This window comes from Choloepus didactylus, chromosome 7, assembly GCF_015220235.1.
Source record: "Choloepus didactylus isolate mChoDid1 chromosome 7, mChoDid1.pri, whole genome shotgun sequence".
Lineage (NCBI taxonomy): Eukaryota > Metazoa > Chordata > Mammalia > Pilosa > Megalonychidae > Choloepus > Choloepus didactylus.
The window spans coordinates 117,581,972-117,609,091 of record NC_051313.1 but is presented as its reverse complement, the minus strand read 5'-3'; the positions used below and the strand labels follow the sequence as shown (position 1 = coordinate 117,609,091).

Sequence of the window (27,120 nt, the reverse complement as noted above, 5' to 3'; positions counted from 1 at the left end):
TCCGACAGCGCCCTTTCTTCTCCCACCGCCCTCCCCGCCATCTTCCCACTTTGGCTTCCTTCTCGTTCTTGCAACAAGTCTTTGTTGAGCCAGGCGCCGGCGCCGGGCGCGCCAGGCATGGCAGCTATTGCGTGCGTAAAACTCAGACCCTGCCTTCAAAGAGCTTCCAGGCGACCCCTTGCCCATTTCTTTTTTTTCAAGTCACCGTAAAGGGGGTCAGGACACAAACTGAGACCGCATTTCTTTAAAACAACATCCAGGTCACCGAAAGGAATGAATCCTCAGGTTTGCTTGCAAACGACTCGATCGTTTGCTTTGCCTTACTTAAGGTTGCATCTTGATTATGATTCACAGCAGTGGCTATTAAATTAAAACTCCGGATTTCACAAGTTTCACGTTTGAATGTCACAAGATTCGTATTTCAACCCGTCAGCCACGCGCGGGTTGACAGTGAAATGCACATGCTAACACCGGTCCGCCCAGGGAAATCTACGAGTGGCGTATACGCGCGAAGAGGGCGGCGAGTAGGCCGCGGAATTCTCCAACGGGCTCATTTCTCTCCACCCCCTCACTCCCGCTTGGACCTCCGCAGGCACGAACGCCCGCCCATATCCATACGCCCCGAAGGCCCCTCGAGGTGTCTATCCCCGGGACTCCCGTTCCGGGCAGGAAGGATGCCCTCCTCCCACAAAAAGCTCCTTCAGGATTCCTCTACACCCCTTCCCCTATCGCCTGGCCCGCGACTGTGAGGCGAGGACCCGGGATTCTTGTTGCCAATACCGACCTCCCGCAAGCTCGACCCTAACCCCAGAAAGCGTCAGCACCCACCCGCGCGGCCGCGGCTGGCGGGCGGCCGCCCTTTTAAATCCCCGGGCTCATTTGCATGGCCCCGCCCCCTCAGTGACACGGCTGGCGCGGGCGGGCCCGTCCCCCTGCCCCTGGGTCGCTCTTTTTAAGCTCCCCTGAGCCGGGGCTGCGCTCCTCTAATTGGGACTCCGAGCCGGGGCTATTTCTGGCGCTGGCGCGGCTCCAAGAAGGCGTGAGTTCGCGGCCGCTCTGGTGGCTTCTTTTTTTTGTATCTATAATTTAATTACATTATTTATTTATTGAGGCCGCGCAAGGGCCGTGCCCAGCTTCTTACCCCTCGCCATCCTTCGGGGTAGGGGGAATATGTTTGGTCCCCTCCTGGATATGACATATAAATACCCCGCGGGGGCCTGGGCGGCGAGCACGCGGTGGCGGCGGTCTCTGAGCGCCTCTGCTCTCTCCTGGTTTCAGATCCGCATTTGCTACCAGCGGCGGCGGAGGAGCCAGGCCGGTTCTCAGCGCCCGGCACCGTCGCTCCCGGCAGCCCGGAGCGCGCACCGCAGGCCGGCGGCCGAGCTCGCGGTGAGTCGTCCCCGGGGGCCGCGGCGGCGGAGTGGGGCGCGCCTGCAAGCTGCCGGGGGCTGCAGCGCGCGCCTCCGGCTTTATTCCCAGGCCGGGCAGCGCGAGCGACCGGCGGGGAAGGGCCGCGCAGCGCGGCCCGGCGGCGCGGGGAGGGCGCCCGCACCCTTTCCCCCGCGCCGCGGGCGCCCTGCGGGAGGCGGGGACCCGGGAAAGGCGCGCGGTGGGGGGAGGGGACGCGCGGCTGCGGCGAGCGCGAGTCGTGCACCCGGCGGAGGTCCGTGCACCTCGCGCGGCGGCCCGGGCTGGGGGTGGGGTGGGAGGCGGGAAGAGCAGCAGTAGGTTGCGGCGCAGCGGGAAAGAAGGGGTCCGGCGCCCCCCGCAGACTGGGGAAGTTCTGGAAGTGAGGGGGATGGGCGGATATCCCCCCCAATTCGTCCCTAACCCACCTCCGTCGCAGTTGAGGCCGGGTGGTGGGTCTAGGTTTGAGGCTTCACCCCGACCCCACCTCTGGCCCGGCCCGCGCCTCTTCAGCCCCCAGGGCCAGGCCTGCCCTCCGCCCCCACAAACTGGTTTCTCTGCTTTGCTGGGCTCTGTTGGAACTAGTCCCTTTGACTCCCCGTTTCCATTATTTTCTGGGGTTTTATTTTGCGTGGAGGGCGCGGAGGGAGGTGGCTTTCTTCCTCTTCCTCGCGCCCGCGCGCGCCAGGTTTCCTGCCCCAAGACGGGCTTGGGTGCCCCCTCTGGCAGGAAGTGGGGCCGGGTGCACCCGCGTGGCGTTGCATGCGGTGGGGGTGCACCGGTTTCCCGCGCCCGCAGGAGCGGCCTGCGCCCCTCCCCCCGCGCGCCCTGGCTCTTTAGTCCCGCCGGCTGGCCTACAACGGCCCAGTGCAGACACTTGCAGAGTCACCCTGGGGCCGGGCCCGGAGTTGAGGGGCCACAGGGACCTAACCAGTCTCCTGGTGGTTGTGTGTTTCTGTGGGGCTGGCTCAGTCGCCAGAAACCTACTCCATTCTCCTCGCTCACTTGCTGTGTGACCTTGGACAATCCATCATGTGTCTCTGGGCTACTTTTTAAGGGGACCCCCTAAGATGATTCCTTGGGTCTTTCCTGCAGATTTCCTAAGCGTTTGTGGAGCACACACTGCATGCACTGTGTGTGTAGGGAACAAACTTGAGGTCCTGGGATTGGGCCCTAAATGTGGCTTCTCCAGGCCGGGCCTCCCTGATGTTCAGAAACAGGTGGAAGAGACAAGCATTTCTTGGCTTCACTAGAGAGGGCCTCAGGCCTTCTTCATTCAGGGCTTGGGGCTTGGCTGGGGGTGGAGGATGGTGGATTAAAGGGTCCCCAATAGGGAGGGGTAGGGGAGGCACCAGATGGTACAAGAGCTTCCAGTCTCCCTCAGGTTCCCGGCTGGCTTCGACCAACTGGAACCACCTCTGCGAGGGAACCAGGCAGACCTCATGTGAGTTCAGCACTCATTTAGCTGATTAATTTTGATGTTTAGATTTTAAGGGAGACCTGTGGTGTAATATAAGATTCTAATCACTGCCTGTAATTACAGAGCAGACCGAGCCACTAATGACGGAGCAGGATAAATCACCAACCACCTTGTTTAAAAGGGTCTCCAAGTCTGAAGTACTATAAAATAGAATAATTACCAGACAAAGTCCTGCCGTCTGGAGGATCTCTTGAGGCTTGAGGATGGGGGCCTCGGGGCTCTCCAAAATCACAAGTTTGCAAGAGCATTTTTCCCTCTGATTGGGCTAAAGTTGGAAATTGCCTAAAAATCTGAAAGGAGGAAGAAAAATCGTTTTCAAATGTTGTAGTTCTCTTTCGATAGAGTGAAGACTCCCCACATGGTTTTTCGAAAAGGCAGGTAGAGCACGCCTTGCTCGCATGAAGTACCATTTAAAGTATTTTTTCAATTCTCTTAATTTGATCCTTGCTGCAATCTGGATAGTTAGGCAGGTGCCATAGTCTATCCCCATTTTACAGACTGGGGGGTTTTCAGAGGCGAGCCCTTGTCCTCACCCTCTGCCCGGGGCAAGCAGGGATTGGTTACCAGGAGAGAAGTGCAGAGCTGGAGGTTACCCAGGTCATGGCTGCTTCCCCATCTGTAACTTAGGGGATAACCATTTGGGAAAGGGATGGAGATGTGGAGCATCTTCACTTAAACTGGTAGAAGAGGATCTTAAAGACAAGGGTTCAGGTTGTCCTTGCCGCAAGACGTTTTAGGTAAACTGCAACGTAGTTTAGATTTAACCCAAACAGGCCCCTAAGAAGGAAGATCTAAGAAAAGGACTAAGAAGGTTTTAGGATTAACCCTGCTAGGGCTGCAGGGAGCCAGCAGGGTCCCAGGAGGGCCCATCTCGGTTAGAGAAGTCCCTGACCCTCCAGTAAGTAGGCATCAAAGAAAAATCTCTGTTTCCATGTTGAAGAACCCACCTTTCAGCTTTGGGCTCCTTTTCTTCCCCCCACCTCACCCACTGGAGTTTCAGCCATTTCCCCTCTTGCTCGTCTCCCCAAATTGTCCCCCTCTTTGAGTTCCTAAGGATTCACCCTAGGAAGGAGCAGAGAGGAGAACGGGTGGGGTGGGCACCTGGCCATGCCATTGGCTGTGAAGTATCAGGCTGGATCTTACTTGCATTGGATCCTGAGGCCTGGGCCTTGCCGGGCGGGCAATATTGTCAGCAGTTGGGGCAGGGGATCCATGTAAATAGGGTGGTGGGTGGTTACAGGGTGGCCAGATCCCGAGGTCTCATCCCTTCCACTTACCTTTCCTCCCTAGTCTTCTCTGAACTTCCAGGACCTTGGTTTTCTCTTAAAGAGAAGGGGCAGCTGCTGGCTACAGAGGGAGGGGGCTACAGTTGCCCACACCTTTGCCCCAGAGTGGCCTCACCCATATAGCCAGGTCTGTGGGCTGGCTGTGCCTCCTTGGGCCCCAGGCCCTTGGCGGGGGTAGCCTTGGAGCAAGACAAAGAGCTTTCTGAACAGCAGATAAGGAGCTGATTAGTGCCAACGGCCCTGCCCTGCCCTTCCCTTCCCTAGCATGCTGAGGGGGGCAGACCCACTTCTTGGAGGGTAGGAGCCCTGAGTGCCACAGGGGAGCACTTTCCTGCAGTGTGCCTTGGGGGTGTGGGGATGGGAAGTGGATGAAGGGAGATGTTCTTCTGTTTAAAACTTTTCCTGCCTCCCAGCATCCCAGCCATCACTTCTCCACCTGCTCTGCAGACAAGGGAAGATGAGTGAGTCGAGCTCGAAGTCCAGTCAGCCCTTGGCCTCCAAGCAGGAAAAGGACGGCACTGAGAAGCGAGGGCGGGGCAGGCCACGCAAGCAGCCTCCGGTGAGTCCCGGGACAGCGCTGGTAGGGAGTCAGGTGGGTGTCTCAGCCTTTACCTTGGTTTACCACTTTGGGTTGGGGAAGTGCCAGGCCGCTCAGCAGGCAAAAACAGATCCAGAGCGGTGCAGTTATTACTGTATATATGTCACACACACACACACACACACCTGTGCCCATGTTGTGTACATATTCTACACACGTGTGGACCATAGGCAGATCCTCCTGAGGCTCTGGGAGAAAACTGAGGCTGAGGAACTCAAGATGAGTTCTGAAGCACATGCCCAAAAGTCAGAAAGGGCCCAGAGATTGTTTAGGCTGGTGTTTACAATGCGATAAAGCAGCCCCTTTTTTATTTCCAATCCATCATAGGCTAATACAACAAAAGAACTAATGGAGAAATGAATATATGTCTATATGTATATATAAAAGCCCAGGTGTTTTTTAATCATTTGAGCCAATGCACGTTAGTTATTTTGTCAATTTGCTATGAAAGTTTCTAAATACCCACTGCTGATTTCTGTACTTGCTCATCTGGAACCAGTAACAGAACTCCCAGGCCAGCACCTGTTCATGGGGGCCACACTTTGAAAAGCCCTGGTTTGGGCCTCGCCCCTGGCTCTGTAAATGGAAACGGAGGCCCGAGAAGTTGAATAGTGCTTGCAAGTTGGTAGCAGAGGGACCCTCAGAACCTTGATGCTGCCTGGTCAGGTCCCGTGGTGGGGAGAAGGCCAGCTGGCACTGTGGGGCACCTTAGGGAGCTCAGCCCGTCAGGCCCTGGGGTGGGGGGACCTGGTACGTGGTGACATCTCAGCTTCACAGAGAGGCAGCTGTTGGTGAAGCCCAGGTTTATCCCTTTACTAGGGAAGAGAAGAGGTAAAGAAGAATTGAGGTCAATGCTCGCCCTATATATACATGGCAGGTTGTTACACCTGCAGGCCTTAGTCTTCCCTATCTGTAAGATGGAGACAATGGTCCTGTACTGACTTGTCTCTGACTCTTTTAGAACACGAGCTATGAGAGCTTTGTGATGTGTGGTAGAATTTGGCTGCACCATTCAGCGCACCCCCACCCCGCCACCCCAGGCCTCCTTTCCTTCTACCCCAGAGCCCCAGGAGGCTTGAGGGATTGAGGGGCGGGGTATGGGGGGGAGAGGGGTGTTGGATTACTAGACTGGGGTTCTAAACAGCTCGTGGGAAAACCTTAGGAAATAGTAGCCTGACATGCCTTTACTGCCCAGCTTCCTTGCATTATGCAGAAGTTTTTTATTCTATCTCAGGCTTATTAAAATTTTAGTGGCAACAGCGGCAGGGATCTCTGGGGTGCTGGGCATTGTTCCTTTCCCCTGGGAGGCAGCCTGGAGGGGGTCCAGGTTTGCAGGTGGAGGCAGGGAATCCTTTTCCCTCTTCTGCATCCCCAGCACTCCAACATAAACGAGCAGAGGCCAGTTACAGGCAACACTTATGGCCCTATTCATTTCCATTTCATGACAACTTGCAAGTTAAGTTTTGCAAGTCATGTCATCAGTTTACAGATGGGGAAACTGAGGCTCAGACATGGAGCATCTTGGCCAGGATCTTCTAGCCAGTAAGTGGCCACAGTGGCCCTAAGAGTTTCTGGCCACACACACTTTTCCCAGGTGGTCTTCTGGCCCCTTTGTGTCATTTTTGTTGTGGCAGAAACCCTTAGAGAAGGAAGGGGAGGGGCTGGAATCCTTTTGCAGGATGGTAAAACACCTTCCATGCCTAGAGGCTTGCTTGGCCATGGTTTCTGTGAATCCCTGGTCAAGGGGGAGTGCTTGCTTGACTTAACCCCTGCGGTGGTGGGAAAGAGGGTGGGAGAAGTGGCTACTGTGTCCCCTCCGCCTCTGACTGCCCCAGCTGTCTTTGCAGAAGGAGCCCCAGCGAAGTGCCAACACCTAAGAGACCTAGGGGCCGACCAAAGGGGAGGCAAAAACAAGGGCGCTGCCAAGACCGGGTAAGGCTTGAAGAGATGGGACAGCTCCTCTCCCAATGAGTAGTGAACCTCCCTCTCCTTCCTGCAGAGTTTGGGGCAGTTGGCCACAGTAGTGGGGAGGTCTGGGAAGGGGCTGGTCTGACCCCCCTCCTGGCATGTGGGGGCCTGGTGGCACTGAGATGGGTCTTCGGTGATTGGGCATAGAGGGGTGGCAACTGAGGTCTCACTGCTGTTGGGCTTGGTGTCCTCCCCAGTACAATGGGGAAATGAAGTCAGAAGCTGCTGCTTATGGTCTGGAGGAAGGTGAGGTGGGGAAGAGTGTAGGGGGTGGCTCTGCCAGCCTCGGGGGTCCCCTGGAGCCTGAGGGGGTGGGGATAAGCAGGGAAGGCCAGATTCATGGTGCCATCAGCCTTTCAGAAAAGTTGTTTTGTTTTTTTTATTTTATCTTTTTTAAAGACACGACTCATATCCTCTGAGTCATGGGTGGAGGAGGGAGTGGGGGGCGTGTGTGTGTGTCGGGGTGGGGGGGCGCATGTGGCTGGCCAGTCATCGCCAGCTGGACTCGGGTGGGCCGGCCGGGGCGAGCGTCCCAGGCTGCCCTGCACAGAGGTGGGTAGCTCTGTGCTCCTGCTCCTCCCTGCTCCCTCCCTCCCCATCTGGGGGAACGGGTCATTAAGTGAGCACTGTTTGGGGCATTTCTGACTTACTGGATCTTCTCTCTGACTCTAGAAAACCACCACAACTCCAGGGAGGAAACCAAGGGGCAGACCCAAAAAACTGGTAGGTGAAGGAAGCGGCTGCTGCGCACCTCCTTGGCTCTCTGGAGGAGAGAGGGTTAAAAATGGTGGGGCCTGGTTCCGTGCCCTCAAAATGGACAGACTGCTCAGCCCAGGGTTTTTAGAGGGCTGTGCTGGCAAGAAGTGAGGGGTCCCAGGTACAAACAAGACCCCTCTGCCACCCTGCCCTGGGAGTGCGCCCTGTGTCTCCCCTTTGCTCCTCCAGGAGAGCTTGGGGGTCATCTAGTCTGCCCCCTCCCGCAAAGGAGATGAGGAAAGTGAGGCCACATGGGGGCTGGGTGGGGAGCTCAGTTTGTTCTCACCATGACCCTCTTGGGTGAGGCAAAGCGGGGAGAGGAGGAAACCACAGAGAAGCTCAGCCTTGGGGGCTTGGTGCTGAGTGGGAGTTGAGACATTATGGTCCTACCACCTCTCAGGCACCATCCATCTCTGGGCCCCCAAATAGCTGGTGGTAGAGAGAGGTGGGCTGGGTAGGGACTGCCTCCAGGGGTGCCAGCCTTCCTCCCGGCCCTCTTCTGTCCTCAAGGCGTCCATTCCTCGAGCTGAGCCACCACCAGGGTGGGGGCAGTTAGAGGGGTGCTGGCCAGGCCCCAGGAATGAGTAACAGGAAACAAGTTGTTTTGGAGTTTGTGCCTGGCATGGGGGCTGCGGGCCCGTGCGGTGTCCCGACATTCCCGCCCAGTGAGTGAGCCCCGGCGGCACACAACTTCCCCTTCCTATCTGCCCTGGCCTGGGGTCAACCCGTGGCCACCGAGGCAGCTTGGTGCTCTGGGACTCTCCTCCTCGGCCCAGCACCTGCTCTTGCAGGCCGAGACCACCCTGCCCCCACCAGGAACTCCCCCACCATCCCACCACCCCTTCCCTCCTCCCTTCCCCTCCCATCGAGAGCCAGTGGCTTCCAGTCTGGGCCTGGGCCCCCTCCCGCCACCCCCCACCCATGGGCCTGGGGCCTGCCTGGGGCCTGGCTCCTGGCTGTGTGAAGAGCAGCATGTGTGTGGTTTTTATTTTCCTCCCTTTAAATTCCTCCTTTTTTATGAATGAAACCCGGCCGTGGAGGTTGCTGAGTCACCCACACACTCAGCCCTGACTCATCCCCCTTCTGGAGAGCCAGGGAGTGCAGGGTGGGGTGGGGGCGAGTCTGGTCTGCGTCCCCTCCCCTGCGACACTGGCCACTTCCACCCTGGGCTCTGGGGGTGAGGAGGAGGAGACCAGGCCCCAGCCCACGCTGACAGCCCCACCCACCCCACAGGAGAAAGAGGAAGAAGAAGGCATCTCGCAGGAGTCCTCGGAGGAGGAGCAGTGACCAACCGCCCACTCGCCTCGAGGAGCAGCGTCCTGGGACTGGACAGCCTCGCTCCACCCCCACCGCCTCTGCCCCCTCCCCCAGGTCCGCACATCAACAGCCCCTCCTGGCACCCCCACCCACACCCTCACCACCACACTACACCGCACACCAGCCACTGAAGGGCCGCCCGTTGGCCCAGTGGGAAAGTTTTCCTTAGGTTTTGGTTCCCAGCCACCCTTCTGCCCACACACACACACACACACAACACGTACACACACACGTACACACATGCTCTCCTGGACAAGGCTAATGTTCCACTTGGCCATACCCTACGCCTGCCGGGTCCCCACTCCCTTGGGGGTGGGGACATTACTGTCTGGGCTCCTGGTTTGGGGCCTCTTTTTGTTCCTCCCCTCTTCCCTCTGGCTCCCATGAGGGGGTTGGGGGGGGCTCCCCTGGCCTTAAAAGGGGCCCAAGCCCCATCTCACTCTGATGTGCCCCATATTGGCAGCAGCAGGTATGGCCAATGTAGGGGGGTGCTCAGGCTCTAAGGATGCCCCCAACCAACCCGTCTATGTGCTTGTCACCAGGTGGGGCTCACACCTCCCTTTCCCCACCTTACTAGGCCCTGCAGTAAGTTGAACAGTGACCCTCCCTTGAGATACAGGGAGGAGGGGTTCAAGCCCTCATCCCCTCCCTTTTCACTGGGGCTTTAGCCCATCTTGCCCTCACCCTGGAATCTGATGGAAATGGCAGGTCACCTTTTGTACAGGTGGGACTAAGGAGGCCCAGGTTCCTGTGGTGGCCACCTGGTGGGAGGGGGGGGGCCTGGGGCCACTTGCCCAAATCTGCTTCCACTCTGGGCCTGCTACCCCTTCCCTCAGATGGGGCACTAATAACAAGGAGCTAGCCTTGCCCACTCCCACCCCTCCTGCTCCTCCCCACCCCCCAAGGTTCTGGTTCCATCTTTCCTCTGTTCACAAACTACCTCTGGACGGTTGTGTTGTTTTTTGTTCAATGTTTCATTCTTAAAATGTCCACCATCGCTGCTGCTGCTGCTACCAGCGCCAAATGTTCACCCTCATTGCCTCCCCCTGTTCTGCCCATGTTCCCCTCCCCCAAGATACTCTTCATGGGGAAGGGGGGCTGGGGGCCAGCAGGCTGGGTCACTGGCTCCCCCAGTCCCCAGGCAGGTGGGGCCCTGCCCCGAGGATGCTGCAGCAGAGTGAGGAGGGGAGGCCCGCGTGACCATCGAGGGTGGAGGGGCCACCCGCTCCCCCTGTTCTGTCAGGGGAGGGGGTAGGTATTTGTCCCAGCCTGGGGCCCTCCTCTGGTTTCCTATTTGCAGTTACTTGAATAAAAAAAAATATCCTTTTCTGGACTGGAGCCTTTTTCTGTGATGGGCACCCCCAGAGCCTAGGGTAAGTGGGGTGACGCTTCCCCATCCTGCAAAGCTGCACAAGAAGAAATGTGAGTTGAGGTCATTTCCAGGAAAGAAAAACTGCTCTTTGAGAAATCCACCACATCCCTAGCCACAAAACATTTTATTTACAAAATAAATATACTGACTACTATACATCAGGCCCTGTCACCATGGGAATGACTCCAAAGCCCTCAGGGAAGGGGGGAGCTTAATGCCAAAGCTAGAGGTGGTGCCCAAGTAAAGGGCGAAGTTTATCTCTCAGCCACCCCCACCCTGTGAAGGAAAAGGTGTCCACCCTTGAGCGCCTAGGGGCAGTGGTGGGAACGATGCCACCTGCTGTGCAGGGGCTGGGGAAGTGGGGGCAGCTGGAGTGGCTGGGAGGAGGAATGGAGTCCCAGTATCCAGCAGGGTGCGGAGAAAGCAGGTGGTAGGGCCTGGCTCTGAAGATCAGGGCTCAGTTCATGTCTTGAGGTCCAACAAAGGCATCCGCTTGTGCTGGTAGCCACTCTGCCAGCCATGTATGACCTGTGCAGGAGGACACTGTGCCCAGGGCTGGGCATCAGTGGCATAATCCCAGGTGAGGCACCCCACTAATCACAGCCCCAAAGAGGTGGGCTCAGGGCGGCATCAGGCTCTGGTTTCAGGGGTGACTATGGTGAGAACAGCAGTACCCCCACCTCTCCTAAAAGTGCTCACCTTGGGGTCTCCTGCGTCAGAAAGGAGCTCCTGCTCAGCCTCGTGCAGCTCCTCAGCGGGGTCATAGCTATACATGGGGAGCAAGTGGTGGCGAAGCCGGTCCACCCTGGGGAGCCGGAGAGGTGGTTCAGCCCAGGAGGCCCCCCAACTCCCCCAGGTAGAGCACTTGCCAGTTCATATGTCCTTCCAGGGCACACTGGGACTCAAGAATATGTGACCATCGCTGCCAAGTGGCCTCTCCCCAGTGGGTAAGTTGGGGCTGGAGCAGGGAAAACCCAAGAGTAGACCGTAGGGAATTTCAGAATGGTATCAGGGTCGCTGAGAGAACTCCTACCTGTATGCAGAGAACTCAGATCCTATGGGGAAAACTTTAAGCAGAACTGGGGTATGTGGAGGCAAGGGGGGTGAGGAGGTAGCATTGGAGGCAGGGTCTCCACACAGAAAATACTCACCGCTTTTTCTTCTGGACATACATGACCTGTAACAGACACAGCACTGTGGGGACTGCTGAGCCCAGGAAGGCCCCAAAGCCAGAGGGGACCCCCTCCACACCCTTCACCCCCATAACACGAGGACGGCTGGGATGAGCTGTGTGCGGACTGGACCAGGCCTCCCCAGTCCCAGCCTTGGCAAAGGTATGTGGGTGGTGGTGGGGGTGGAGGGGGGACTCCTTACCACAGCCACAACCACCCCGACCAGGGTGATCAGGAAGAATGGCCCCAACACGTAGCCCACCATGGAGTCGCTGTTGGCTTGGGGGGCATTGGGCACAGTGGTGTTACTCATGACATCGGCAGCTGCGGCCCAAGCCAGAGGGCTGGGGAGTCAGCATGGGCAGTGGTGTTTCGGGAGGGTGCCTCCACTGGGCTCCCTGGGGAGGAGGAAGGGAGGTTATTTCACCCAGGTGATGTCCCAACTCTGGACCCCCTCCATGAAAACTTAGGTCAGACAGACACCAGAGATCCTCCAGGTAAACATACTCCCTTAACAGTAACTCCCAGGTGGAAAGGGCACCAAGTGAAGGCCCAGAACTGAGGACTTCGCCTGAGTCCTGCCCAGTTCCTATCCCCCAATAGGGGTGGGGTCCAGCTCTGGCTAAACCTTTGCTGTTCCCAGCTCCTCCTGGAGAAAGGTTAGATTCAGGTCCCTGGCTGCCAGCACCGTCCAGGGAGCAAATGGGGAGCTGAGATAAACATAGAAGGGTCTGGCTCTGCAGCCTCGGGGTGAGGAGGGGGCAGGTGAAGGAGCCTACCTGTCCTGGTCCAATCCCCACACTTGAGGCTCTGGGCCCTATGCCTGGGCTCTCTGCCCTCCCTCTGTCTCTGGTATCACTAGACATCTAGTCTGGACTTTCTCTCTCCCATCAATCTCGTGCCGGAGTGGGCACAAGTGGGCAGGGAGTACTATGGCTGGACCGTATCTGTCAGGTGATGTCAACTCCCCTCTGGTCCCCACCCCGGGTTCCGCCCAAGTCCCTCCTCTCCTGGCCAGACAGGGCAGAAGCGGAGAGGATCAGCCCCATCGACAGATGTAAGGAGATCGCCCTGAGACAGCTGCACGCAGGGGCCCCAGGCCCCCCGACCCCAGTTTGCCTGGGTCCCCATCAGAGGACAAGGTATGAATGAGCTACCAAACCCCACGTCTGGGTGAGAAGGGTGGCAGGCCTCTCCTAGGATGCGAGCCAACAGCGACGGGGCTGGGTGGGGGGAGGTTGATACCACGGCGCTGGTAGTCTCAGGCCATGGGAGAAGGGGGAATTGGGTACACACGGAGGGGCCGCCTGCGCCAGGGCATCCTGGCATCCCGGCATCCTGACACCCTGAGGCGTGGCCCCGTGTCCGCGCTCCGCAGCTCCGCGGCCCGGCCAATGCGGCCATGCCTTACCTCCCGCCGCTGCAGCCCGGACAGGAACGCCCTCAGTTGGCTCCCGAGCCCCGGAAGAGCCGGCAGGCGCGTGATCAAAGGACCCGGGGAAATGGGCGGGGCCTCAAGGCAGGGGCGCAGCCAATCCGATGGCGGAAGGCGGGCGGCCCGAGACCTCTGGAGCCGCCAATCCGGAGGCGGTGGGTGGGCGGGGCAGGAGCGTCCAGGACTGCAGGGTCCACTCGGCGACTGCAGGGGGCAGCCGAGGGCTGCGCTCCCGGGGGAGGAGGGTGCGCGGGAAGGGGCAGGGCGGTGCGGGAGCGCGCGGCCGCGCGGTTTCCCGGCGTCCCCTGGGGCCGACCGCAACTCTGGCAGGGCTGCTCAAATTCCCGAGCGAGGCCCGGCGTCCCCTGTTCCTTACAAGTGTCTTTCCACCACCTCACCCACTTCTCTGGTTGGAGCCCAAGCACAGGGACCGGCTACGCTCTTTGTGCGTAGGCGTCTGTCGACCGGACCCGCGCTTCTTCAGAGCAGAGCCCACAGTCTTCATTAGTGTTTGTTGAACCCTTCAAGCCTCCTAGGGCATAGACTGGCCGGGCTGTGCTCAGCGGATAAGAGTCGGGCAGGCTTGGGTTAGGTCTTGCCCAGCCATGGGACTTCGGACGTACCCATTCACTCTGTCTGCGCCTCAGTTTTAATACTGGTAAACAGGCTGTTGTGAGGATTAAATGAGGACATGGGTAAAGAACCTAGCATATAGGATGCCCTAAGTTCCTGTTATTCACCTCCTGTCGGGCAAGGCAGGGGACAGGGCGCAGACAGCAAAGTGAGGTTTCCTTGGGTCACAGAAAACTTGCTAAGTAGGTAACCTAGGTCAGAGCTTTTGTGGTCAGATAACTTAAATATTGCATGCTTCCTGGGACATCTGGATAAGTTTGGTGGGTTGTATCAATGTCAATATCCTGGTGGTGATATTAAACTATAGTTTTGCAAAATGTCACCTGAAGGAAGCTAGGCAATGTGCACAACTATATTATTTCTTAAAACTGTGTGTAAATCTACAATTGTATAAAAATTGTGTGTGTGTGTGTGTGTGTGTGTGTAGTTTTATTCCAGGCTTTCCAGCCCTCAAAAAAAAAAAAAAAAAAAAAAAAAAAAAACACAGGCTTGAGGTGGCAGCGAAAGCAGGCTCATAGGCCCTCCTGGGTCTGTGGGTGGTACTGGAGGTAAAAAGGATGAGCTGGGTTGCTCTGTCAGGCCAGAGAAACCTTTGCGGCAGGTGTGAGGAGCCAGGAGCCAGGAGCCAGGCCTTGCTCACCAGGGGCAGCCGATGGTGTGGCCTTGGGTGAGCCACTTGGTCTGGTCTGGCCCAGTTTCCCGAGGCACTTCCAGAGAAGGCTGGGTGAAGGCATTCTGCTGCCCAACTGGAGACCAAAGGGTAGAATCTGGCCTTTCACCTCTAGACACCACCATCTGACTGGAGAGTCAGGAATGGAGAGAAAGAATTAGAGAACTGTCTGGATCTGGAGGCTCGAGGTGGCTCTCCTGGTGCTCTCAGGCCTTTGAGTCTGGACACTAGGGAGACCACCCATGTTAGGCTCCTGTCAGAGTTGAGGGCAGAGGGCAGAGGCCACCTCCCCAGGCAGGACTTGCCTCACCTCGCACAGAAGTGGGGGATAGGTGATGGGTTTTAGAACCCAGGCTGCCTTGGCCTCCCACAAACCCAACCTTATTTCCCATTCACAGGGCTTCCAACACACATCTGGAGCTCCTCAAGGAGGCGGCCCAGTGGTCGTGAGGCCTAGGCTGCTGTGTGGAAAGGTCTCAGCGACTCAGCATGTTTTCAATCCCCTTACTCCTAGGACAGAACACCCTTGTGAGTTAGCAGGACAGATGGGCAACCCCAATATACAAACAAGCTGAGGCCCTGAGCAGTACTGCAACTTCCCACAGCCCTTGACCTGGTCATCAAGGATTCCAGGTAGGCTTTTCTTCCTGGACAGCTCTGCAATGGTAGCTGCTCCAGGGCTGCAGTGGAGACCTGGTTTCTTCCTGAGTCAAGGCTTTGGGTCCCATGAGGATCCCCCCAAGTCCAGCTGGGGAAGACTCTGGCCTCCCAAGCCCACTTCATGCAGCCACCACCTCAGGAAGGGGAGGGCTAGGATGGGGCTGAGGCGGCACTGTGCCCTCCATCTTGAGTTTTCATTGCCCCTCTTCTAAGTTATTGTGGTTAGTGCCCATGTTTGTGTATCCACTTCCACTAATGCCTTGCTCATCCTCATCTCCTCCCGTTCCACATTCACCAAAGCATAAAAGCAAGACCTGAGAAGACCAAACTGTCTTCAAGTAATGAAACTACATTCCAGGACAAAGCTCAAGAAGATTTATAAGAACACAAAACATTGTCCCCAATAAGGTAAAATAAAGTAAAAATGTCTAGGATCCAATAAAAAATATTCAGACATGCAAAAGAAATTATATAATAAGGAAAATAAACAATCAATTGAAATTGACCCAGAACTGTCAAGATATTAGAACTAGCAGACAAGAACATTAAAACAGCCATTTAAATGTATTCCGTATGTTCAAAAACTCAAGTAGAGATGTGGAATGAATATACACACACACACACACACACACACACACACACACACCAAACTGAACTTCTAAAGATGAAAATTATAATGTCTGAGATGAAAAATATACTGGATGGCAGATTAGATACTACAGAAGAAAAGATTATGTGAACTTGAAAGCATAGCAATAAAAACTACCCACAATGAAACAGAAAAAAGAAACTGAGAAAAGAAAGAAAAAAAGAAAAGAACTTCAGTGAGCTGTAGGACAATTTCCAGATGGAAATCTGGATTTTCCTACAGGAATGAAGAGCACTAGAAATGGTAACTACATGAGTAAATATATATTAGAAATTTATCTTATTACCTAACTCTTTTTAAAAAGATAATTAACTGCTTAAACAAAAATAATAACAATGTATTGTGGGGTTTATAACTTGTAAAAGTAAAATACATGGCATCAGTAGCGGAAGCACAGGCAGATAAATGGAAATACAATATTGTAAGGTTCACATATAAAGGAGGTCAAATAATATCACTTAAAAGTGGAAGGTGGTAAGTTCAAGATGTATGCTATAAGCCTTAAAGCAATGACTAAAATACAAAACAAAGAATTATATCAAATAAACCAACAAAAAAGGTAAAATTAATCATGAAAAATACACAATTAATCCAAAGGAAGGCCAAAAAAGAGAAAAGGAAACAAAAAAGAGCTGGACAAATAGGAAGATGAAACAGATAGGAAAAACATAAAGGAAGATGAAAGACTTAAATGCAACCATATCAATAAGCATATTAAAGGCAAATGGTCTAAACAACCTAATTAAAAGGCACAGATTGTCAAATTGGGTAAAAAGCAAGACCCAACTATATGCCTGTATGCTGTATACAAGACAGGCACTTTAAAGACCAGGAAAAAAAAAAAAAGTTGAACATAAAAGGATGGAAAAAGATATACCATGCTTATACTAGTCAAAAGAAAGTTGGAAGGACTATAAAAATACCAAAGTTGATTTCAGAGCAGAGAACATTGCCAGGGATAAAGTTCATTTACTAATGGTACAGGAGTTAATTAATCAAGGACATAACTATCCTAAATGCCCATGTACCTAACAAGTGAAATTCAAAACATATAAAGCAAAAACTGATAGAACTGCAAGGAAAAACAGAAATCAGAGAGATTATAGTCAGAGATTTTAATACCCACCTCTCAACAAATGATAAAAACAAGTAGGCAGAAAATCAGCTAGGATGTAGGAGACTTGAACAAAACTCTCAACCAACTTGACCTGATTGACACTGATAGAACACAGCACCTAACAACAGCAGAATACACATTCTTCTGAAGTGCACACAGGACATTTACCAAGATAGACCATATTATGGGCCATAAAACATGTCTCACTAAATTCAAAGGATTCAAGTCATATAAAGTGTGTTCTCTGACCACAACAGAATTAAATTAAAAATCAGTAACAGAAGTATTTTTAGAAAAACTCCAAATATTTAGAAACTGAGCAAGAAACTTCAAGATTTTAAAAGAAATCAAAGAATTAGAAGATATTTTGAACTGAATGAAAACACAACATACCAGAGTTTGTGGGTTGCCTCTAAAATAGTACTGAAAAGTTTTTAGCTCTAAATACCTTTATTTATTTATTTTTTTTTTTCATTCCATTTTTCTGTAATGGTTTTTTTTTTTTTTTTTAATCATCATTTTATTGAGATATATTCACATACCACGCAGTCATACAAAACAAATTGTACTTTCGATTGTTTATAGTACCATTACATAGTTGTACATTCATCACCTAAATCAATCCCTGACACCTTCATTAGCACACACACAAAAATAACAATAATAATAATTAGAGTGAAAAAGAGCAATTGAAGTAAAAAAGAACACTGGGTACCTTTGTCTGTTTGTTTGCTTCCCCTACTTTTCTACACATCCATCCATAAACTAGACAAAGTGGAGTTTGGTCCTTATGGCATTCCCAATCCCATTGTCACCCCTCATAAGCTACATTTTTATACAACTGTCTTCGAGATTCATGGGTTCTGGGTTGTAGTTTGATAGTTTCAGGTATCCACCACCAGCTACCCCAATTCTTTGGAACCTAAAAAGGGTTGTCTAAAGTGTGCATAAGAGTGCCCACCAGAGTGACCTCTCGGCTCCTTTTGGAATCTCTCTGCCACTGAAGCTTATTTCATTTCCTTTCACATCCCCCTTTTGGTCAAGAAGATGTTCTCCATCCCACGATGCCGGGTCTACATTGCTCTAAATACCTTTAAAAAAATTTTTTTTAAAGTTCTCAAATCTCAGTGACTTCAACTTCCACTTTAAGAAATTAGTAAAGGAGCAAATTAAAACCAAAGTAAGCAGAAGAAAGGAAATAACAAAGATCAATACAGAAATCAATGAAATAGAAAATAGAAAAATAGAGAAAAATCAGTGAAACCAAAAGCTGGTTCTTAAGATCAACAAAACTGATCAACATCTATCCAGACTGATCATGAAAAAAAGAGAAGACACAGAAGCACCAATATCAGGAATAAGAGAGGTAACTACTACAGATTCTACAGATAATAAAAGAATAATGAGGAACAACTTTATGCCAATATATATGACAACTTAGATGAAATGGAGAAAAACACTGAAAGACACAAATTACCAAAGTGCAACTTTTAAGAAGAAATAGATAGCTTGAATGGTCCTATATTTATTAAAGAACTGAAATTGTAGTTAAAAATCTTCCCACAGTCCAGGCATCTTTGCAGTCACTGCAGTTTCCTGCTGCAACTGCTTGAACTAACCAGGTGCTGCCACCCCTGCCACCTCCTCATGAAGTGCCTCAGAGCCCCCGCCACTGCCTCTCCTCAGCTGCCTGCCAGGATCACCGTGTCCCGTCCAGGTGCGCCAGAACTACAGCCAGGACTTGGAGGCTGCCATCAACCGCCAGATCAACTTGGAGCTCTGTGCCTCTTATCTCTACCTGTCTGTGTCTTAATTACTTTTACCATGATGACGAGGCTTTGAAGAACTTTGCCGAGTATTTTCTTCACCATTCTTATGAGGAAAGGGAACAGGCTGAGAAGCTTATGAAACTGGAGAACCAACAAGGTGGCCAGATCTTCCTTCAGGATATGAAAAAATCAGAACATGACAACTGGGAAGGCCCCCTGAATGCAATGAACTGTGCATTACCCTTGGGAAAAAAAAGGATGGATCAGTCACTCCTGGAACTACACAAACTGGCCACTGACAGAAACGACCCCCACTTGTGTGACTATTTTGACACATATTACCGAATGACCAGGTGAAATCCATCAAAGAATTGGGCGTCGACATAACCAAATGGAGCAAGCCAGGGGCCTGGGAATTGGCTTGGCAGACTGTCTCTTTGACAGCACGCCATTGGAAACAGTGGTGACTTCCGTGTTCACTGCAGTGCATGTATTTGGGGTTAACCTTTACCTTTTCCATACGTTGTATCAGTATCTACCAAGTTCTTACATTTATACCATTCCTTCAAATAAAATAATTTGGTATCTTCCCTCCCCCTATCCCTACCCCGCAAAATCTTCCCTCCAAGACCAGATAGGTTCACTGGTAAATTCTAACATTAAGAAAGAAATGATACCAAAAAATGATACACAAACTAATAATACTATCTAATAATAACTACTAAAATGATAGTGAGAAATAACAAAAATTCTTCCAAAATTGAAGAGGAGGGAGGGAATACTTTCCAACTCCTTCTATGAGGCCTGCATTAATTATTCTGATACCAATACCAGACAAGGCCATTACAAGAAAACTACAGAACCATACCCCTCATAAACACAGATGCAAAAATTCTAAATCAAATTTACAGCAAGACCAAGTGGGGTTTATCCTAGGAATTCAGGGTTGGCTTAACATTCACAAAACAATGTAGTTCATTCTATTAAACCAAAAAAGAAAAACCATGTGATCATCTCAATAGACAGAAAAAGCATTTGACAAATCCAACAACCAATTCTGATAAAAAAAGACACCCAAAAAAACTCTTAGCAAACAAAAGAGAACTTCCTCAACTTGATAAAGAGCATCTATGAAAAAAGAGAACCTCCTCAACTTGATAAAGAACATCTATGAAAAAATCATACTTAGTGATAAAGGACTGAATGCTTTTCCCCTAAGAGAAGGATAAGATAAGGATGTCTGCACTACTCAACACTATACTGGAAGTTCTGGCCAGTGCATTCAGGCAAAAAAGAAAATTAAATAAATAAAATAAAAGGCATCCAGATTGGAGAGAAAGAAGTAAGACTGTCATTATTTGCAGACCATATGAAGTCTATGTAGAAAATCTAACGGAATCTCCAAAAATACTACCAGACTAATAAGTGAGTTTAGCAGGGTTGCACGATACAAGATCAATATGTGAAAATCAGTTGTATTTCTATTTACTACCAACGATCAATCCAATTAAAATAACAAATATTGTTTACAATAGCACCAACAATATAAAATACTTAGGGATTACATTAATTTCCTATTGCTGCTATAAAAAAATGCCACATGTTTAGTGGCTTAAAACAACAGAAAATATTATTTTACAGTTTGTGAGGTCAGAAGGCCAACACAGGTCTTGCTGGGTTAAAAGTTGTTGGCAGGGCTGCATTCCTTTTGGAGGCATCAGGGGGACAGAATCCATTTCCTTGCCTCTTCCACCTTTCAGAGACTGCCTGGATTCCTTGGCTAATGGCCCCTTTCCATTTTCAAAGCCAGCAGTGGCAGGTTGAATCCCTCCATCTCATAAGTGTCATCTTGTTTCTGTCACATCTCCTTTCTGACTCTTGACTCTTCTGCCTCCCTCTTCCACATTTTAAGGACTCTTGTGATTACATTGGGCCCATCCAGATAATATGAGATAATCTCTTTATTTTAAGGTCAGCTGATCAGCAACCTTAATTCTATCTGCAACCTTAATCCCCTCTTTGTCATGTAACTTAACATATTCACAGGTTTGGGGGACTAGAGTGTAGATGTCTTTAGAGGGCCATTATTCTACCTACTACAGGGATAAATCTGACAAAGGATGTGAAAGACCTGCACAATGGTAACTAGTAACCATTGTTGAGAAAAATTAAAGACTTATGACATGGAGAGATAGACCTTGCTTATGGATCAAAGATCCAATATTGATAAGATGTCAATTCTCCCAAACCGATCAGTAAATTCAACACAATCTCAATCAAAATCCAGCAGGCATTTTTTTTTTTTTTTTGGTAGAAACTGATAAGCTGATTCTAAAATTTGCATGGGTTATGAGGAACCATGTGCACTGGCTAAATAAATAAATAAGGGAAAAAATAAAATTTGCAGGGGAATGCAAAGGATTTAGAATAGACAAAACAAATCTGAAAAGTAAGAACAATGTTGGAGGGCTAACATGACCTGATTTCAAGCATTATTATAAAGTTCCAGTTATCAAAACAGCTTAGTATTGGCATAAAGACAAATGAATCGATCAATGGAACAGAACAGAGAATCCAGATACAAATCTCACATATATCAAGAATTTATTTTTCACGAAGGCACAAAAGCAATTCAGTGACGAAAGGATAGGCTTTTTGACAAATGGTGCAATGGTGCAGGAAGAACTGGATATTCATATGCAAAAAAATGAACTTGGATCCATACCTCACAACATACACAAAAAATTAACTCAAAAAACACCACAGACCTAAACATAAAACTCAAAACTGTAAAACTTTTAGAAGGAAATACCAGGAGAAAATTCTTGTGACTTAGATACAATACAATAAGCACAATCCATAAAACAATAAATTGATAACTTGGACTTCACAAAAATTTAAACTTCTGTTCTGTAAAGAGAATGTAAAGACAAGCCATGGACTAGGAGAAAATCTTTGCAAAGTATAAATCTGATAAAGGACTTCTATATAGAATATATTAAGAACTCTCAAAACTCAATAATAAAAAAAACAAACTAATAAAAATGGGCAAAAGGTTTGAACACATACTTCACCAAAGATATATGGATGGCATATAAGCACATGAAAAGATGCTTGACATCATTAGTTATAAGGAAAAAGCAAATTAAAACTACAATGAGATACCACTATATAAGAATGGCTAAAATTAAAAATACTGATTTCATACTAAGTATTGATGAAGATGTGGAAGAACTGAAACTCTCATACACTGTTGATGGAAATGTAAAATGGTGTAACCACTTTGGAAAAGAGTTTTGCAGTTTCTTAAAGAGCTAAACATGTCTATACTGGAAAGTGGTTAAACCAGGAAATTTTATGTTGTCCATGTTACCACAATTTAAAAAGAAGAAAAATAAGTTAAACATTTACCTGCTATCTGATCTAGCCATTCTACTAGGTATCTACCCAAAAGAAAAGGAACCATACATCCATATTAAGACTTGTACACCAAAGTTCACAGCAGCTTTATTTGTAATAGCCCCAAATTGGAAATAACCCCAATGTTCATCAGGAGGTGAATGGATAAACAAATTGTAGTATATTAAGTCAGTGGAATACTACTCAGCAATAAAAGGCAACTACTGATACACTCAACAACATGGACGAATCTTAAAACATGCTGTGTGAAAGAAGTCAGGTAAAACAATTATATGGTATTGTTTTATTTATATAAAACTCTAGAAAATGCAAATTAATCTATAGAAGCAGAAAGTGGATCAATGTTTGCTTGGAGATGGGGGTGGGGTGAGGGTTGGGAGAAGGGATCACAAAGGGGCACAAAGAAACTCTTGGGGGTGATGGATATGTTCATTGTCTTGACTGTGGTGATGGTTTCATAAGGGTCTACATATGTCAAAATTTAAATTGCACTTTAAAAATGTGCAGATTATTGTAATTAATTATATCTCAATAAAGCATCATAAAATGTGATGAATAGAGTGCCTTAACAAAAAAAAGGAATGGAGCACCCAGTTGGAGATCAGTGTGCATTTCTTTTTAAATGAGTTAATGACGATGAGTCCATGGGCTGATTCTCAGGGAGTGGGAAGGGGGAGATGCGCTGAGAAAGAGGAACAAGATGCGGAGAAAATCAGACCAACACATTGCCCAGGCTTAACCTCGCCAGGCCTGCCCAAAGTGCCCTAACCCCACCACTCACCGCTTGGTGGTCTCAGGTAAGTCACTCAATACTTGGGCATCACAGAGTCCCTAAATCTAAAATGGAACTAATAATATCCACCTTATAAATAAGATTATTGGTAGGCTGAAAGAAATAACATACATGGGATAAATAGTAGATGAATAATAAAATGCTCTGTAAGTTCTTATTGCAAGAACAAATTATTGTTAAGAGTTGGAAAATAGTCAAAAGAACAAAGAAGAAAATAAAGTGATCATAATTCCAACTTCAGAGCTTCAGAGGGTGCATCCTTCCAGACTTGTTTCCCACACTGGCTTTATTCTTTCTTTCCTTTTTTTTTTTTTTTAAATAAGGAAGGATTTTTGCATGTTGGCTCCAGCTAAAGTGAAGCTACTCAGTGTTCTGCATGTAGGCTGCATGCTTTCTCAGCTGCACGCCTTGGCTCCAGCTGTTTCTCCACCCCCTCTTCCAGGCCGCAGCCCATGGGTCTCTTGTGTGGGGTAAGAGCAGGTAGCCAGCTCCTAGGTGGGCTTGAGGAAGAGCTTCTAGAGAAGACGCTGGCTAGTATAGCTGGGTCAGCTCCAGGCCCCCACCCTATTCTGGGCAAAAAGGACAGTGAGTTGTGGCAGAGAAGGACCCACAGTTCTTGCTCTCTGCCTTTGTCATGTGGTGGCCCAAGCAGGTAGGACATCGGGCCCTGGAATGCAGCTGTCACCTTTGCTGTTTCAGGGCTTCCTGTGCTTGAGGGTCCTAGCAGGTGCTTACAGAGGTGGAGTTCCAGGAGCCAGGCCTCTCCCCACCAGGCCCCTAAGAAGCCCTCGGCACTTGCCTCAGCCCTGCCTAGCCCAGGGTTTGCTCTGATTTTGCCCAAGTTCCTGGACGCTGGTTCCTTCCCAGGCATTTGTACTGAACGAGTTCCCCTTCTAACCAGGTCATTTCTCTATAACCAACAGTGGGGACAGCCTTGTTCCAAAGCCTGGCAGGACCAAGGCTGGCGGTGGGAGGCCATCAGGTACCCCATGCTGGGCCTGCATATCCCAAAGGAAGAAGTGATGAAGGACCAAGCGGGTCCTGAGGATGCACCAGAGGCAAAGTGTCACAGGAGGGCAACCCATGGGCCAGCCGCTGACAACACTAGAGGCCTGACTTGCAAGGTGTGTTGGTCCTTCTCCCCAGCTTCCCTTCACCTTTACAAACCTTTTCCTAACCTAACTTCTTTCCCCTGTTGTCCTTCATCCTCCTCCAGGCTTCAGCTCCCTCAACAATGAGGTGAAGATTAAAGTACCTGCCTCTCAGGGTAGAAGTGAGGATCAAGGCCCTGGCCCCCGGCTCCGTGCAGGCAGTAGGTGGTCAAGGAATTGTTTGAGCTGATGGAGAGTACTTTATAGGCTGCAACACACTAGACAAACATTAGCTGTTACAATTAGTCTACTCAACTTGCTTGGATCGAGTCCCCCTCAAATGAAATAAACTCCCCCTGACTCCCTAGCTCTCCACTCCCAAACTGCAAACCTCTGTAACATCCCCTCCTCTTCTCCAAACTTGGCTTTCCTTGCCTATCCCAGGCACAGGCCTGGCAGGAATTGACCAACTCCTGTTAGCTCCTGTCCCAGGCCTGGGAAAGTTCACAGGATCATGGACTGAGAGATAAGGGGAATGGCAGGAAGTGGGGGCATCTCGGCCCTCCAATCTCTTCCCCATGGTTCTTTCCCCCATCTCTGCTCCAACCTTTTCCCTCCCCAGGTTCCCAGGTCCCAAAGGGCAGCCCAGAGACTACCAGGTGGACACCACCAGGGGTGCAGGCTTGTTGGGCCTCTTCTTGCATTTGCCTCCAGGTTTGGGGGAAAGTGAAGGGGTGTGTTTATGTGTGTTTAGGGGGTGGAAGAGAGGACAGGGTGGCACTGGGCATGCATTTCCTTGTGCTGTGGATATCCCAAAATGCCATTTGTTTCCTTGCTTCTTCCAAAAAACACTTTCTGGGTACCTGCTCTGTACCACTGAATATCAAGATCAGAGATAAACATTCTCCCTGCCTACAGAAGACACCTTCAGAATGGAAGTATGTCCAGGGACACACAAGCCAGCCTGGTGGGGAGGGACTTGGGAAATGTTCCTAAAGTAGGGCATAGCACATGTGAAGTGTGAAACAGGGTGATGCTGTGCAACACATTTAGAGAACTTCAAAAAGTTCTATGAAGCCAGGGGAAAAGAAGTTCAGGGCAGGTGGCAAGAAATTAGTCTGGAGAGGTGAGCAGGGGCCAGATCACAAAAGGAGTTGCAACTTTACCCTGGAAGCTATGGGGAGCCACTGAAGATGTTCAGGCAGGATGGTGAGCTATTCAGATCTGTGCTTGAGAAAAATTCTGTGGTAGGAGTGTGAGGAGGACTCAAAGGGATGGGGAGGGACAGCCTCCTTAGGCACAGCTTGTCCCAGGCTAGAAATCCTGATAAGAGCTGGACTATGTTGCTGGGAACAGAGAGAAAGAGATGGACTGGAGAGTCAAAGGCTTTAAAGAAGAGTTGGCAATTTGAATGGGTGAATGAGAATGTGGGGACTTCAACAATCTGGCTTAGATGACTGAATTAAGCTGTTCAACAAAATAAGCATGAACCATCAGCACACAGGTCCTGATGCCATGGATGAGTTTACCCAGAGGAGAGTGGAGATTAAAAACACCGTGGACTGTGGCTGGGGTCCTGGGAACACTATATCTAATAGGACAGCAGGAAGCCCATCTGGAAGACAGAGAAAAGGCAGTAATGCAGGTAGAAGGAGAATCAGAAGTGTTGCCAGGGATACCATTGTTGGAGGGAGGGCCAGTGGAGAAGTCTAATAGGGACAAATAGGTAGCCTTTGGACTTGTCAATGTGGTGGTCCCTGGCCACTAATGGGCAGCACTGGGTGACCCCAATTTGCATGGCACATGGTTTTCTCTGGGCAGGCACAGCTCTTGCATAGGAGGAGACAGGACTGGATGGACTGATTCAGGGTTGGGATTTTGCTGGGACTGCAGTGGGAGGACATGGGCACAAGAAAATGGTGAGTGAATGTGTGATGAAGTAATGGATAAAGGGCCTAGATCTGTACTGGCTGGATAGGAGTTTGGTGGCCAGAGTGGGATAGAAGCAGGGTTTCTATAAGTTACCCATTTTAAATGGATGCTTTCATGCCTTGAAAGAGGCTATTTATAGCAGGGCCAGTGATCTGTAGTCTTTGCTTGGAGTTCTAAACTAGGATGCTGGTGAAAAGGCCCTTCTCTCTGTGCCTCTCCAGGTCTGTAAAATGAGGATTGGACCAGATGTTTCTTAAAAAGTCCTTCCAGCTTTTCTATGCTGTTGTCCTATTTATGCCCTATTTATGTGTAACCTCTTCACACCTACCTAAGCATAGTGGCCACATACCCTCAATAAATGTTTGTTGAATATTGAAAGGTACCCTCTTAGACTCCTGGCAGTTCTAGGTTCATCATCATGGCCCAACTTGTTGATTGAGTGATGGTGAACTCCTGAAAAGTCTGATACCGTGAGGAAGTTCCTCCCTCTGACTCCCCAGGAATCCTTCAGGCGAGGTGTTTGGGGACTAGATGCAAATCTGGTCCTCATTCACCACCTCATCTCCAGTCTCCAGTCCCATCTATCACCCCAAAGTGATATGAAGAGTACTGCCAAGTGGGTCAGAGGGAGGACTTTGGCATTAGATTCATCAGATTTGACTACAATTTTCCATTTATCACCTGTGGCCTTGGATCTGTTATTTAACTTCTGTATTGTCTTCTAAAAGTTTTATGATTCATTTTTCACATATGTAAATTCATTTTCATGTATGGTGTAAAGTAAAGAATCTAAGTTTTATATTTTCCATTTGGCTAGTGGTTGTCCCAATTCCATTTACTGAAGAGCTCATCCTTTGCCACCCATGTGCAACATCTCCTCCGGCTCTTACCAAGTTCCCACGTATGCATAGGTCTGCTTCTCGTCTCCTGTTTTCTTCTATTTCCTAATTTATTTCTACCTATCCATTCCTGTTTATCATATTGTTTTAATTACTATAGCTTTATATTAGGTCTTGATACTGATAGGACAAGAGGACCTCCCACTACTTGTATTTTCAAAATTGCCTTGGAACTTTATGGTTTTTAGAATTAGAATAAGGGGAGAACTTAGCTTCCCTAAGCCCCCATTCCTTTAGCATAAAATGGTGATGCTAATATGATCTGCACTTCACAGGATTGCAAAGATTAAAAGTAAGATGGTAAACGCAGCACCTGGCATTAAGGCCTGGACACAGGAACACTCGAGACTAGTTTCACCTTCCCAAAATGTCCAACCTGATAGTAGTAACTGCTCTGTTTTAAAACCTTTGTTGGCTTCCAGTCATGTGGAGTAAAGTTCAAACTTGGCCTGCCAAGCCACCTGACCCTGGTTTACCTTTCCAGCAGCCCGCTGTCCCCTCTTCCTGCTCACCATAGCTATCGTGTTCCACTATCACATCCCTGAGCACGGCGCCCTGCCCTCACTCATGATGCTACCTCAGCCAGGGATCCCCCATCTCTTATGCATCCTCTCAGGTGACGCCTCCCTGACCTTGCAGGGAGAGTTACTTCCTCGGCCTTCTTTTATTGCACTTATTGCGTTGTATTGTGATTAT

At 49.8% G+C, this 27,120-nt stretch overlaps 2 protein-coding genes and 1 long non-coding RNA gene across 4 annotated transcripts; 2 read left to right on the top strand and 1 right to left on the bottom strand.

The window, feature by feature from the left end:
* Positions 1-866: 866 nt before the first annotated feature.
* Positions 867-8,913, top strand: HMGA1 (high mobility group AT-hook 1). Its single transcript, XM_037843792.1, has 7 exons — positions 867-1,039; positions 1,279-1,389; positions 4,587-4,765; positions 5,373-5,374; positions 6,622-6,703; positions 7,412-7,462; positions 8,729-8,913. Exons 3-7 carry the CDS (start codon positions 4,631-4,633, stop codon positions 8,780-8,782), a joined length of 324 nt encoding a protein of 107 aa, XP_037699720.1. The 5' UTR covers positions 867-1,039; positions 1,279-1,389; positions 4,587-4,630; the 3' UTR covers positions 8,783-8,913.
* Positions 8,914-10,510: 1,597 nt separating this feature from the next.
* On the bottom strand, positions 10,511-12,850 carry SMIM29 (small integral membrane protein 29). Of its 2 annotated transcripts, none has more exons than XM_037843789.1 (5): positions 12,768-12,850; positions 11,559-11,754; positions 11,336-11,361; positions 10,884-10,989; positions 10,511-10,739 (listed from the first exon to the last, which is right to left on the bottom strand). In XM_037843789.1, the coding sequence occupies exons 2-5, from the start codon at positions 11,667-11,669 to the stop codon at positions 10,647-10,649; spliced, it is 336 nt and encodes a 111-aa protein (XP_037699717.1). In that variant the 5' UTR covers positions 11,670-11,754; positions 12,768-12,850; the 3' UTR covers positions 10,511-10,646. The 2 variants fall into 2 exon arrangements, with proteins under 2 accessions (XP_037699717.1, XP_037699718.1); XM_037843790.1 differs by having other exon boundaries at positions 10,511-10,727.
* Positions 12,395-26,649, top strand: LOC119539913. Its single transcript, XR_005217971.1, has 4 exons — positions 12,395-12,498; positions 14,609-14,727; positions 23,426-23,626; positions 23,719-26,649. It is a non-coding gene; the product is annotated as an uncharacterized LOC119539913 (long non-coding RNA).
* The last annotated feature ends 471 nt before the right edge of the window (positions 26,650-27,120 follow it).